This window comes from Salvelinus fontinalis, chromosome 30, assembly GCF_029448725.1.
Source record: "Salvelinus fontinalis isolate EN_2023a chromosome 30, ASM2944872v1, whole genome shotgun sequence".
In the NCBI taxonomy this organism is placed as follows: Eukaryota; Metazoa; Chordata; class Actinopteri; order Salmoniformes; family Salmonidae; genus Salvelinus; species Salvelinus fontinalis.
In genome coordinates, this window is record NC_074694.1 from 41,914,881 (window position 1) to 41,930,539 (window position 15,659).

Sequence of the window (15,659 nt, forward strand, 5' to 3'; positions counted from 1 at the left end):
CATGTTGATCTTTGACCACTCAGACTCTTTCTGCAACCTGGATATCCCCATCATCAACGTGGAACTGGATGGCATCTTCGATGAGCCTAAGATGGTCCCCTACAGGAACTCAGTGGCGGTGGTCCAGCCTACCCCCAAGACAGAGTCAGAGGAAGAGTCTGAGAGCACGATACTATGACATCACGAGTTTCCACCCCCAGCCCTACTATTCCAGCCTGTCCCCAGGACCCGTTCTCTGACCTTTGACTCAATGGGACTCACTCCAGACCTCACCTCCACCCATAGCGACCAAACACCGGGTTCAGCCCTGTAAAACAAAGTTAATCTTATAACCTGAAATATATATGAATACAGAAAATACATACAGTATATCCACATCCAGAGAGTTTCTCTCTGAGACTGTGGGGGGAGGAACTTTTGATACACAGAATCGGACACAATGCTTTGTTTTTATGTTGACTGGATTCCTTTGATTCTGTCTGTGGTGCGTTCATTTTTAAGACTTTTCTTTTTCAACAATTGCGTTTATTTTTCATTACTTTTGCCTTATTTGAGTCATTTGCAATATTGCCTCTAACTTCACATACAAGACATGAAAACGATTTGCTCGGTGGAATGGATTCTACTCTTGTGAGTGTAGTAGTAAAGGAAAGGGACAGTAGATTTCTGATTTCCTCTCCCTGTCACCAAGTCTATAGCATTCCTTTTGACGCCATCCTAAACCATCCCTCGTACTTTGAGATCACTGGCAACCCCTTGTTCCTTCCTGGCTGAATGTGTGTTTGTGAATTGTGTGATGTGTTTGGAAATGTGCTGCATCATTAAGTGGCGAGTTCTGCCAGAGAAAATATATATGGTACTGCAAGACCAGTTTGAGCTTGAATCCCCAATCACACTCTTCAAAGGGAGATTAAGATTGCATTTGGCTGTTCGATGGGAAGTTAAATATGGGTAATATAGTATTTACTATTTAAAATGACTGTTTATACTGTACATTTCAGAGTATATGATATTAACAGTGATACAAGAGATATTATATGTGTCATATAATATAAGAATACAAACATGGGTATACAGATATAGAATTATAAATACGGTGTACAGATATTCCATAGTATAGCATGTACTTGATTCTACATTATCATAGGAGAGGCTGTAGAGGGAATGGGACATAGAAACAGAACAAACAGAATTGTCAACTTGTGAATTTATATAATTCTATATAAAAGGAATAGAATGCTGAAAAGTGAGTATGAGTGGAATGTGCAGGGTGGGACTATACCTCCTCTCTGTGGTCTGCCCTCAGCCTCAGCTTCTTTAACGAGCGCCCTGAGAGCCTTATCTGGCAAGAGCCTGTCACTGGGGAGCCTTCTCAGCTGTTTGAAAGCCAATATTGAACACTTTTTTTGTTAGAGCAAGTGTGTATATGAGTGCGGTCCTGTATGTGTGAGTGTTATCCTGAATATAGATACATTTCTTCTGGTGCTAGAACGTATGTTTATATTCTATCACGCAGGGAATAAGAATAGGCTCTCATTGAAATTATACGGCGGTTACTGTTTCAGTTCCCTATACCCCCCCCCCCCCCCTTTAGTAAGAGGAATCCACCATATAAGGAATTTGATGATGAGGAATGTGAATAAGTATTTGTTGATGTGCTGAAAGTATTTATAACGATGATTACGGTGCAGAGGAGTATGATTGACATCCACAACACGTAATATCAATGTTCCAATCTGATGATCCAGTAATGGGGTTCAAAGGTGAGGGGCCCGCCCATGTCCAACACAAACCTATGGTCTCCTTAGAAACGTTCCATCCATAACACTGATTAGTGCTTGGAAGCCACAATAAACGCTGCTCTTTCATGCACTTACGTTCAAGTGCTATATATTTTATCCATCACAACACTATTGTAAATACTGAAGCCTCTGTGTATGTGTGTATATAAAAAGGCGAGAGGATGAAATATATACAGTACCAGTCAAACGTTTGGACACATCTACTCATTCAAGGGTTTCTCTTTATTTTTACTATTTTCCACATTATAGAATAATAGTGAAGACCTCAACTATGAAATAGCACATATAGAATCATGTAGTAACCAAAAAAGTGTTAAACAAATAAAGTATCCTCCCTTTGCCTTGATGACAGCTTTGCACACTCTTGGCAAGAATCTAAAATATATTTTGATTTGTTTAACACTTTATTGGTTACTACATGATTCCATAGTAGGTAGTAGGAGTAGGTGTGTCCAAACTTTTGACTGGTACTGTATATATTTCACCCTCTCGCCTTTTTATATACACACATATATACAGTTGAATTCGGAAGTTTACATACACCTTAGCCAAATACATTTAAACTCAGTTTTTCACAATTCCTGACATTTAAACCTAGTGAAAATTCCCTCTCTGAGGTCAGTTAGAATCACCACTCTATTTTAAGAATGTGAAATGTCAGCTTTTATTTCTTTCATCACATTCCCAGTGGGTCAGAAGTTTACATGCACTCAATTAGTATTTGGTAGCGTTGCCTTTAAATTGTTTAACTTGGGTCAAACGTTTCAGGTAGCCTTCCACATGCTTCCCACAATAAGTTGGGTGAATTTTGGCCCATTCCTCCTGACAGAGCTGGTGTAACTGAGTCAGGTTTGTAGGCCTCCTTGCTCGCACACACTTTTTCAGTTCTGCCGACAAATTTTCTATAGGATTGAGGTCAGGGCTTTGTGATGGCCACTCCAATACCTTGACTTTGTTGTCCTTAAGCCATTTTGCCACAACTTTGGAAGTTTGCTTGCGGTCAGTGTCCATTTGGAAGACCCATTTGCAACCAAGCTTTAACTTCCTGACTAATGTCTTGAGATGTTGCTTCAATATATCCACATAATTTTCCATCCTGATGATGCCATCTATTTTGTGAAGTGCACCAGTCCGTCCTTGTAACGATTCTCCTCCTCCTCTACAACCGAAGAGGAGGAGTAGTGATTGAACCAAGGCGCAGCGGGTTGTGAATACATAATTTATTTAAAGAAAAGACGAAAACACGAACTTCACTATAAACTAACAAAACAACAAACGGAGTAGACAGACCTGGACGACGAACTTACATTAAACACGAAGAACGCACGAACAGGGAAAATAGACTACACAAAAGAACGATGTACAAAACAAACCGAACAGTCCCGTATGGTGCGACAAACACTGACACGGGAGACAACCACCCACAACGAACACTGTGAAACAACCTACCTAAATATGACTCTCAATTAGAGGAAAACGCCAAACACCTGCCTCTAATTAAGAGCCATACCAGGCAACCCTTAAACCAACATAGAAACAGAAAACATAGAATGCCCACCCAAACTCACGTCCTGACCAACTAACACATAAAACAAACTAACAGAAATAGGTCAGGAACGTGACATAACTCCCCCCCCTTAAGGTGCGAACTCCGGGCGCACCAGCACAAAGTTTAGGGGAGGGTCTGGGTGGGCATCTGACCACGGTGGTGGCTCAGGCTCAGGGCGAGGTCCCCACCCCACCATAGTCAATACCAGCTTACATCTCCCCTACAAATGACCACCCTCATATTACACCCACTTAATCTTTTGGGTAACATCGAGACAAGGGGCAGCACCGGGATAGAGGGATAGCTCAGGACAGAGGGATAGCTCAGGACAGAGGGATAGCTCAGGACAGAGAGGTAGCTCAGGATAAAGAGGTAGCTCAGGATAGAGGGGCAACTCCGGACTGAAGGGCAGCTCCGGACAGAGAGGCAGCTCTGGACTGAGGGGCAATTCTGGATAAATGACCGCTCTGGGCTGAGGGGCAGCTCATGACTGGCTGACGGCTCTGGACGCTCATGGCTGGCTGACGGCTCTGGACGCTCATGGCTGTAGGGCAGCTCATGACTGGAAGGCAGCTCATGACTGGAGGGCAGCTCATGACTGGAGGGCAGCTCATGACTGGAGGGCAGCTCATGACTGGAGGGCAGCTCATGACTGGAGGGCAGCTCATGACTGGAGGGCAGCTCATGACTGGCTGACGGCTCTGGCAGATCCTGTCTGGTTGGCGGCTCTGGCAGATCCTGTCTGGTTGGCGGCTCTGGCAGATCCTGCCTGGTTGGCGGCTCTGGCAGATCCTGTCTGGTTGGCGGCTCTGGCAGATCCTGTCTGGTTGGCGGCTCTGGCAGATCCTGTCTGGTTGGCGGCTCTGGCAGATCCTGTCTGGTTGGCGGCTCTGGCAGATCCTGTCTGGTTGGCGGCTCTGGCAGATCCTGTCTGGTGAATGGCTCTAGCGGCTCCTGACTGACTAACGGCTCTGACGGCTCGGGACAGACGGACGGCTCTAATGGCTCGGGACAGACGGATGGCTCAGATGGCGCTGGGGAGACGGATGGCTCAGATGGCGCTGGGGAGACGGATGGCTCAGATGGCGCTGAGACGGATGGCTCAGATGGCGCTGAGGAGACGGATGGCTCAGATGACGCTGAGGAGACGGATGGCTCAGACGGCGCTGAGGAGACGGATGGCTCAGACGGCGCTGAGGAGACGGATGGCTCAGACGGCGCTGAGGAGACGGATGGCTCAGACGGCGCTGAGGAGACGGATGGCTCATACTGATCCTGTCTAGCGGAAGGCTTTGGCTGCTCCTGTCTGGTGGAAGGCTCTAGCGGCTCCTGTCTGGCGGAAGGCTCTAGCGGCTCCTGTCTGGCGGAAGGCTCTGTAGGCTCATGGCAGACGGGCGGCTTTGCAGGCTCAATACAGACGAGCAGTTCATGTGGCGCTTGGCAGACGGACAGTTCAGGCACCGTTGGGCAGACGGCAGACTCTGGCCGGCTGAGACGCACTGTAGGCCTGGTGCGTGGTGCCGGAACTGGTGGCACCGGGCTGAGTGCACGCACATCAGGATGAGTACGGGGAGAAGGAACAGTGTGTACAGGGCTCTGGAGACGCACAGGTAGCTTAGTGCGTGGTGCCGGAACTGGAGGCACTGGGCTGGAGACACGCACCATAGGGAGAGTGCGTGGAGGAGAAACAGGGCTCTGGAAACGCACTGGAAGCCTGGTGCGTGGTGTAGGCACTGGTGGTACTGGGCTGGGGCGGGGAGGTAGTGCCGGTAATACCGGACCGTGCAAGCGTACTGGCTCCCTTGAGCACTGAGCCTGCCCAACCTTACCTGGTTGAATACTCCCCGTCGCCCACCCAGTGCGGGGAGGTGGAATAACCCGCACCGGGCTATGTAGGCGAACCGGGGACACCATGCGTAAAGCTGGTGCCATGTAAGCCGGCCCAAGGTGACGTACTGGTGGCCAGATATGTAGAGCCGGCTTCATGGCACTTGGCTCAATGCTCAATCTAGCCCTACCAGTGCGGGGAGGTGGAATAACCCGCACTGGGCTATGCACACGTACAGGAGACACCGTGCGCTCTACTGCGTAACACGGTGTCTGCCCGTACTCCCGCTCTCCACGGTTAGCCTGGGAAGTGGGCGCAGGTCTCCTACCTGCCCTTGGCCCACTACCTCTTAGCCCCCCCCAAGAAATTTTTGAGTAGTACTCACGGGCTTTTCGGGCTTCCGGGCTAGACGAGTCCCCTCATAACGCCGGTTCCCTTCTCCGGTTGCCTCTGCTCTCCTCAATGCCTCCAGCTGTTCCCATGGGAGGCGATCCCTTCCAGCCAGGATCTCCTCCCATGTGTAGCAACCTTTACCCTCCAAAACATCCTCCCATGTCCATTCCTCCTTCTTGCGCTGTCCCTTCCTCCCGTTACACCGCTGCTTGGTTCTGGTTACTTGGTGGGTGGTTCTGTAACGGTTCTCCTCCTCCTCTACAACCGAAGAGGAGGAGTAGTGATTGAACCAAGGTGCAGCGGGTTGTGAATACATCATTTATTTAAAGAAAAGACGAAAACACAAACTTCACTATAAACTAACAAAACAACAAACGGAGTAGACAGACCTGGACGACGAACTTACATTAAACACGAAGAACGCACGAACAGGGAAAATAGACTACACAAAAGAACGATGTACAAAACAAACCGAACAGTCCCGTATGGTGCGACAAACACTGACACAGGAGACAACCTCCCACAACGAACCCTGTGAAACAACCTACCTAAATATGACTCTCAATTAGAGGAAAACGCCAAACACCTGCCTCTAATTAAGAGCCATACCAGGCAACCCTTAAACCAACATAGAATCAGAAAACACAGAATGCCCACCCAAACTCACGTCCTGACCAACTAACACATAAAACAAACTAACAGAAATAGGTCAGGAACGTGACAGTCCTGCAGCAAAGCACCCCCACAACATGATGCTGCCAGCCCCGTGCTTCACGGTTGGAATGGTATTCTTCGGCTGCAAACCTCCCCCTTTTTCCTCCAAAAATAACGATGGTCATTATGGGCGAACAGTTCTATTTTTGTTTCATCAGACCAGAGGACATTTCTCCAAAAAGTATGATCTTTCTTTGTCCCCATGTGCACTTGCAAACCGTAGTCTGGCTTTTTTATGGCGGTTTTGGAGGAGTTGCTTCTTCCTTGCTGAGCCGCCTTTCAGGTTATGTCAATATAGGACTCGTTTTACTGCAGATATAGATACTTTTGTACCTGTTTCCTCCAGCATCTTCACAGTGTCCTTTGCTGTTGTTTTGGGATTGATTTGCACTTTTCGCACCAAAGTATGTTCATCTCTAGGAGACAACGCGTCTCCTTCCTGAGCGGTATGATGGCTGCGTGGTCCCATGGTGTTTATAGTTGCGTACTATTGTTTGTACAGATGAACGTGGTACCTTCAGGCGTTTGGAAATTGCTCCCAAGGATGAACCAGACTTGTGGAGGCCTACAATTCTTTTCTGAGGTCTTGGCTGATTTCTTTTGATTTTCCCATGATGTCAAGCAAAGAGGCACTGAGTTTGAAGGTAGGCCTTGAAATACATCCACAGGTACACCTCCAATTGACTCAAATGATGTCAATTAGCCTATCAGAAGCTTCTAAAGCCATGACATAATTTTCTGGAATTTTCCAAGCTGTTTAAAGGCACAGTCAACTTAGTGTATGTAAACTTCTGACCCACTGGAATTGTGATACAGTGAATTATAAGTGAAATAATCTGTCTAAATTGTTGGAAAAATTACTTGTGTCATGCACAAAGTAGATGTCCTAACTGACTTGCCAAAACTACAGTTTGTTAACAAGAAAGTTGTGGAGTGGTTGAAAAATGAGTTTTAATGACTCCAACCTAAATCTATGTAAACTTCCGACTTCAACTGTATATATGAAGATATGTAAAATATAAATATTGATTTAAAGTGTATATATATATAGTATATATAGTATATATATATATATATATATATATATATATATATATATATATATATATATGTATATATATATATATATATATGTGTTAACTTGTCCTTGTTGTTCTGGTCCTGACCACAATATTGCCAGATTCACACATAAAAAAATGCAGTAAGCGTTGCACAGTTATCAGTCACAAGTTTTATACAGTACAGTAGTTGTAATAGCAGTGACATAGATTCAAGGTTAAATCTATTTTAGAGGAATGTTAGATTAAAAGTGCCGAGTCATCAGCCTAGAGCGTAATGATATACGGTATGTCTAAACGGAAAGTGCTGCATCATAGTGTGCAGCAAGTCTCCACTAGTCCATAAGCCTGACTAGTAGAGATATTATATGGGATGTATTCATGATTGTCAATTGGTAAGTAAAACGAGGACCACCATCCCTCGAGGCAAAAACCAGTTGAGTCAACATAGTTTCCTAGTTATTCCAACCTTACAGTATAGAGTACAGTGAGGGAAAAAAGTATTTGATCCCCTGCTGATTTTGTACGTTTGCCCACTGACAAAGAAATTATCTGTGTATAATTTTAATGGTAGGTTTATTTGAACAGTGAGAGACAGAATAACAACAAAAAAATTCCCGAAAAACGCATGTCAAAAATGTTATACATTTATTTGCATTTTAATGAGGGAGATAAGTATTTGACCCCCTCTCAATTGGAAAAATTTCTGGCTCCCAGGTGTCTTTTATACAGGTAACGAGCTGAGATTAGGAGCACACTCTTAAAGGGAGTGCTCCTAATCTCAGTTTGTTACCTGTATAAAAGACACCTGTCCACAGAAGCAATCAATCAATCAGATTCCAAACTCTCCACCATGGCCAAGACCAAAGAGCTCTCCAATGATGTCAGGGACAAGATTGTAGACCTACACAAGGCTGGAATGGGCTACAAGACCATCGCCAAGCAGCTTGGTGAGAAGGTGACAACAGTTGGTGTGATTATTCACAAATGGAAGAAACACAAAAGAACTGTCAATCTACCTCGGCCCTCACCTCATGGAGTTGCAATGATCATGAGAACGGTGAGGAATCAGCCCAGAACTACTCGGGAGGATCTTGTCAATGATCTCAAGGCAGCTGGGACCATAGTCACCAAAAAAACAATTGGTAACACACTACGCCGTGAAGGACTGAAATCCTGCAGCACCCGCAAGGTCCCCCTGCTCAAGAAAGCACATATACATGCCCGTCTGAAGTTTGCCAATGAACATCTGAATGATTCAGAGGACAACTGGGTGAAAGTGTTGTGGTCAGATGAGACCAAAATGGAGGGACGATGGACGGAGCTCTTTGGCATCAACTCAACTCGCCGTGTTTAGAGGAGGAGGAATGCTGCCTATGACCCCAAGAACACCATCCCCACCGTCAAACATGGAGGTGGAAACATTATGCTCTGGGGGTGTTTTTCTGCTAAGGGGACAGGACCACTTCACCGCATCAAAGGGACGATGGACGGGGCCATGTACCGTTAAATCTTGGGTGAGAACCTCCTTCCCTCAGCCAGGGCATTGAAAATGGGTCGTGGATGGGTATTCCAGCATAACAATGACCCAAAACACACGGCCAAGGCAACAAAGGAGTGGCTCAAGAAGAAGCACATTAAGGTCCTGGAGTGGCCTAGCCAGTCTCCAGACCTTAATCCCATAGAAAATCTGTGAAGGGAGCTGAAGGTTCGAGTTGCCAAACGTCAGCCTCGAAACCTTAATGACTTGGAGAAGATCTGCAAAGAGGAGTGGGACAAAATCCCTCCTGACATGTGTGCAAACCTGGTGGCCAACTACAAGAAACATCTGACCTCTGTGATTGCCATCAAGGGTTTTGCCACCAAGTACTAAGTCATGTTTTGCAGAGGGGTCAAATACTTATTTCCCTCATTAAAATGCAAATCAATTTATAACTCTGAAAGCAATACAGTTCAACCCAATGCTTACTAGACAGTTCCAGAACAAAAAGTTAGAATTTCTAAACGATAAAACAAAGTGCAATTACAGTACCTATGAACAGAGAAACCTCAAAGATTAAGAGGGTCCCATGTTTTTTTACTGTTTATACTGATGTTTTATTGCTTTTGTCTTTTTTCTATTACTCTTAATTCTGCCTGTAGTGATGCAACAAATGCTAATCATGCCATATTATTTTGAGGAATTCAAACAATATATACTATAGACAAAATTGCATTCACATTATTGAAAGCTGTTCTTCCAATTTGGATGTGCTGAAGTGGACGCTTGTCGGTGGTGATAATGTGCTGTTCTGTTCATGAGTGATGGTTTGTACATATTTATTTGAAAACACAACTTTATTAACATCCGAAATCCTGTCTATCAAGGGCAGTGGTTGGTGAGAGATTCCACAGAATATTTCCACTGTGACAGTTTTTCTAATCATGCCCTTTGAGTTACTGTCAGATAAAAACATGTTTTTTCAATGAATAGGAGGAATGTACTGGTGACTATTTGGACTGTTTGCCTCAGGTTGCTTTAAGGGGGAATTCTGTGTGTTGTGGATGTAGTTTTAACAGGGTGGACAGATGTTTGGTAGTGATGTGAACAGGCTTGGGGATTATGACTAGACATTGTTCTATGTGTGAAAATCAGCAGCATGATTTTTCATCATGCTTGTGAAATTTGTCTTATCTTTGGTTCTATTTACCTGTGCTTGTCATATTTATTTTTATATGTGAAAAGAAAAAAAGAGCCTTGCAATGCAGGTAGAATTATTCAGTTTTGCCCTATGATCAGTTTATCGGTCCACAGTTCTTGTATTGCATTTTGCTCCGACTTCCATCCTGTCAATCAACTATCCACTCAGCAGAGCCAAATAAATATGAGGTAGGCTGCTGTACATCTAAGCATGGTTTAATAATTGCCAAACTGAATTACTTTATACAACTTGGAGACAATATAGCATCTAACTTTTAGCTTTTTTGCCTAACGAGTCAAGACGGAATGACACTGAATGGGTGACTTGTATTTATTTTTGTCTGTAAACATGGAATGTTATTCTCTGAGGATAACCTTTATATCGGCATAAATCAATCCAATTATCCATCAGATGAACAAATCCTCCTGATTTATATTAGGCAAAACAAAGATACACCTTTTTTATTGGCCAATCAGGCAAGCCTGAAAAAATGTGAGCTATAACACACCTGGTTTGCCTGTATGAACATTTGCAAATTATGACACAGTGGTGCATGCAGCTATTGTTTGATAAGCAAGTACATCTTCATGAATGTTTTTGCATAGTTTATGTTCAAATAATACAAGGGGGCCAAAATAAAAGGGAAGGTTTGATGATCCATTGTTTTTAGATATAAAAAGGCCCTAATGTACATGTCAACTGCGGTGACATTGGGGACACTGAAATAAGACATACCCTCTCCCAGTCAGAGCAGAACACTTGCTGTGGACAGGTACTGTAAGATTGGAAACAATCCCCATCAGAATGTTAAAACTATTAAAAAAATTTTTTTGTATGATTTGGGTTTGGTGTGTATTTAATCATGCCTTGTGAGTATGGTGTGTGTGTGTCAGTATGTTAACAGGAAAGAAAATACATCCAATGCCCGTTCACATTGAGTAAAATATTTATCAAATATTTGCAATATACAAAAAAAACAATCCCGCAGTCCCTGTGTATTTTAAAGCTATAGTATTAGGAGCAAGGAAAATTATTTTGAGTTTAATGTTCCACACAGTCCAGATTAATGGCAGTTCTCAATAACACATCCAAATAACCAGGCATGAACCCTGCAAACATATTGAGTAGGAAACACATGAAAATGTCCATTTGTATCACATCAGAAGTCAGAATTCACATCTAAGGTGCTTAGGTGGAGGCCAAGTACGCTCTGTGGAAATAATATAAAACATGTGAATGAATCATCCTAACAGACAGTGTCTACAAAATCAACCCTTATATAAAAGTTTACATGCAGAGGCCTTTGTCAAGGACAAGAACACAAGACAAAGACAAGGAATAAGATGAGTAAATAAATATAGCTGGGAGCAGTAATGAACAGGGTTCTCAGAAAGAACACAAGATCAGTTGGATAAAAAAGCAATCTATAGGTACTGTGTGGCCATATTTGAATGCAGCAACATTTTTTTCTCAAAACCATTAAAGACTGACTGAGTCTAAATAAAAAAATCTGACATCTGAGGATAAAAAACACATCTGAGGAGAAGATGATTGCAGATGATTTTGAGCATTAGCAACACATATGCAAATAATTTGTTGTTAATGGTTTCCTTGCATTTTGAAATATCAATACCACATTAAGTGTGGTTCATCTTATGGACGTCCATGATAGCAAGGACACGTTTCAAGTTGATAGGCGACTGTGGAGTGGATAAACAGTGGTTTAAATGGACACGTAAAATCTGATTTCTTATTTGTCAATAACTCAGACATCCTTTGACCAATCCCCTTTCTCAAACTTAGTTAAGACATGTACCATGTGCCTGCATTCCACATTTCGTGTAATTTGGTCCTTCATGAGAAATTTTTGAAGTATTTTTAGCATAGTTTAGCATATAAGCATATGTGCTAATATGCATCGACTGGTAATGTAATCTTTGAATGCATAAACGTTATTTTCTAACATTCTTTAGTGACTATTGTGATGAGTCCAAAGTCCAAATTTGGAGTGAATCTGACTTTCATGAGGAGAAGATTTTTCATGATTATTTTAGACTTGGGTATGTCATTTTAGGCGGAAATTTAAAAAAGGGTCCGGGGTCCGATCCTTAGGAGGTTGCATTAGCATTACCTGTGGTCCCGTGTGGCTCAGTTGGTAGAGCATGGCGCTTGCAACGCCAGGGTTGTGGGTTCAATTCCCACGGGGGGACCAGGGTTCAATTCCCACGGGGGGGCCAGGATGAATATGTATGAACTTTCCAATTTGTAAGTCGCTCTGGATAAGAGCTTCTGCTAAATGACTTAAAATTACATAGTCAAAAAAGTGTATTGTTAACACTTTCCTTATTTTTTAAGATATCAATGCCAAACTTAACATGGTTCAACATGGTAATGTATTTTTGACGACCCTAAAACATTTTAAATTGATAGGCCATTGTGGAGTGGGATTTAAATGGACACATAAAATCGGATTTCCTGATTCATCAGAAACTCAGACATCTATTAACCAATCCCTACATACAATGTTTCAAGTCTCTAGGTCAAACGGGGCGAGGGATATGAGGGTTTAAGTGAGACTGCTTATAACAGCGGCCTCTATAGGCCAATCGGTGCCATTCTTTTTGACCAAGTTACTCATGGGCTTTAGTTTCTGTGTGGCAAATTAGAAAACAAGTTACCAATCTATGCTTGAGTTATTTGACCATGTCAAATAATAATAATAGAACTCAGACAATAACAACAGGTATTCACAGGTACGCTGTGAACCCCAAATTATATGCACAGCATAACCTCAGAATCTCTGGGGTACACAGCAATATATTGTGCCGGAATCAAAATATCTGTAACGGCAGCCTTCCCTCTCTTCACTAGAAGAGAGAGTGTAGCAGGGTTCGGACCAACACGCAGCGTAGCCAGTGCCCAACATGTTTAATTAAACGAAAACAGTGAACACTTACAACGATACAAAACAACAAAATGTGGCAAACCGAAACAGTCCTATCTGGTGCAGACAAAACACAGAGACAGGAAACAACCACCCACAATCCCCAACACAAAACAAGCCACCTATATATGATTCTCAATCAGGGACAACGATAGACAGCTGCCTCTGATTGAGAACCATATTAGGCTGGACACAGAAACAGACAAACTAGACACACAACATAGAATTCCCACCCAGCTCACGTCCTGACCAACACTAAACAAGCAAAACACATAAGAACTATGGTCAGGACGTGACAATATCCTTAATTCAGAGACCCAAATTATATGCACAGTATAACCTCAGAATCTCTGGGGTACACAGCAATATATTGTGCCGGAATCAAAATATCCTTCATTCAGAGAGAATCCATTCAAAGTCATTCAGGTCAAAAGTGAGATGATGCATGCAATGTTAGACTTGTGCATTGGTTTGATGTGACATACTGACAGACCCATACCTTTGACCTTTGGGCCAAACACTAAACCGCTTCCAAACACGTGCCCTTTGAACAATCACAGAACATACAGCATGTGGTAATGTTTAGGTATCAAAGTTATCAGGTAATGTGACCCATGTAACAATCTGAGAGCCATTGACTTTCATTGGCAATTTGTTCAATTAATTAATGTACTGGAACTTCATATAACTTATTAAATTCACTGAATTCAAATGGAGTTAACCAACCCTGTTGATGAGTGTGTAAAGTCCTGCTCACCAGAGTCCATGAAGATGTGGCGAAGGGTGTGTTAGGCCCGCAGGTACACTCTTAGAAAAAAAGGTGCTATCTAGAACCCTAAAAGGGTTCTTCTGCTGCCCCATAGGAGAACCCTTTGAATCTTTTTTTGGTTCCAGGTAGAACCCCTTTGGGTTCCATCTAGAACCCTTTCCACAAATGGTTCTACATGGAACCCAAAACGGTTCTATCCTGGAACCAAAAAGGGTTATCCTATGGGGACAGCCGGAGATCCCTTTTGGAACCCTTTTTTCTAAGAGTGTACTACTTGGGGCTTAGAAGGTCTCCTCTGGACAGGTGCTGGACCAGGACATCCTGAGGAACTATCATCTCTGGTATCTCATCCAACACAAAGCCTAGGGGCATCTTTGAACCCTGTACCCATAGAGAGATGATGGAGGCACCAAAACAAATGGTCAGTCAGTGATAAGGGATTCCAAATTTAAATCTATAGTAGGCCTAATTTCTTTCAAAAATAGCATGTGGCTGATAACTATCTATCATTAGATCTTCCCCACAATGAACCCAAGACGTGATTGGATAAGTCTGTCTCTATAGTTTGACCACCAATGGCAATGCTGCAATTGATGACTCACCTTGGTTGCTTTGAGGAGGAGGTTTCCCAGCTTGAGCAGCATGGACAGGGCAGTGCTGACCAGTGTTTCTGTGTCCTCCTCCTCGTCATCAGCCTGTCCCTACTCAGAGCCCCACCCACCCTGGGCTGCACGTTCAGCACCTTGCAGCTCTACTGCTGAAACAGCCTGTTGGGAATGTAATGTGACATCACCAGGACCCTGGGCGCCTCGATCAGGACGCTGCATGACGATGACAGGGACCATGACAACATCAAGACAGCATGTCAAACAATGTTTATGGCCAAGTTTTAGTCAAGCTATAGTGACTTTGTTGTTTTAGCTGATTAGCTGTTGTTGTCTCACCCGTTGTTGTCTTAGCTAGCTCTCCAAATCAACACCTGTGATTACTTTATGCCTCGCTGTATGTCTCTCTCATATGTAAATATGCCTTGTATACTGTTGTTTTGGTTAGTTATCATTGTTTTAGTTTACAATGGAGCCCCTAGTTCCACTCATTATACCTCTGATACCTCCTTTGTCCCACCTCCCACTCATGCGGTGACCTCACCCATTATAACCAGCTTATCCAGAGATACAACCTCTCTTATCATCACCCAGTGCCTGGGCTTACCTCCGCTGTACCCGCACCCCACCATACCCCTGTCTGCACATTATGCCCTGAATCTATTCTACCACGCCCAGAAATCTGCTCCTTTTATTCTTTGTCCCCAACGCTCAAGGCGACCAGTTTTGATAGCCTTTAGCCGTACCCTCATCCTACTCCTCCTCTGTTCCTCGGGTGATGTGGAGGTAAACCCAGACCCTGCGTGTCCCCAGGCACCCTCATTTGTTGACTTCTGTGATAGAAAAAAACCTTGGTTTCATGCATGTCAACATCAGAAGCCCCCTCCCTAAGTTTGCTTTACAATCTAAGCTAGCTGCCCTCAATCTCACACAAATCATCAAGGAACCCACCAGGTACAACCCTAAATCCGTAAACATGGGCACCCTCATAGACATTATCCTGACCAACTTGCCCTCCAAATACACCTCCGCTGTTTTCAATCAGGATCTCAGCGATCACTGCCTCATTGCCTGTATCCGCTATGGGTCTGCGGTCAAACGACCACCCCTCATCACTGTCAAACGCTTCCTAAAACACTTCTGCGAGCAGGCCTTTCTAATCGACCTGGCACGGGTATCCTGGAAGGATATCGACCTCATCCCGTCAGTCGAGGATGCCTGGTCATTCTTTAAAAGTAATTTCCTCAACATCTTAGATAAGCATGCCCCGTTCAAAAAATGCAGAACTAAGAACAGATTGGTTTACTCCAGACCTG

At 43.7% G+C, this 15,659-nt stretch overlaps 1 protein-coding gene across 7 annotated transcripts in view; it reads left to right on the plus strand.

Annotated features, from left to right (window-relative positions):
- The window catches only part of LOC129829250 (rho GTPase-activating protein 44-like), a 124,796-nt gene extending 113,933 nt beyond the window's left edge, over positions 1-10,863 (plus strand). For 6 of the 7 annotated variants that reach the window (XM_055890941.1, XM_055890939.1, XM_055890940.1 and 3 more), the window contains one exon: positions 24-10,863. In XM_055890941.1, coding sequence (XP_055746916.1) covers positions 24-178 — 155 coding nt within the window. In that variant the 3' untranslated portion in view covers positions 179-10,863. The remainder of the gene's footprint in view (positions 1-23) is intronic. The other variant, XM_055890942.1, reaches the window with a different exon arrangement.
- Positions 10,864-15,659: the final 4,796 nt, after the last annotated feature.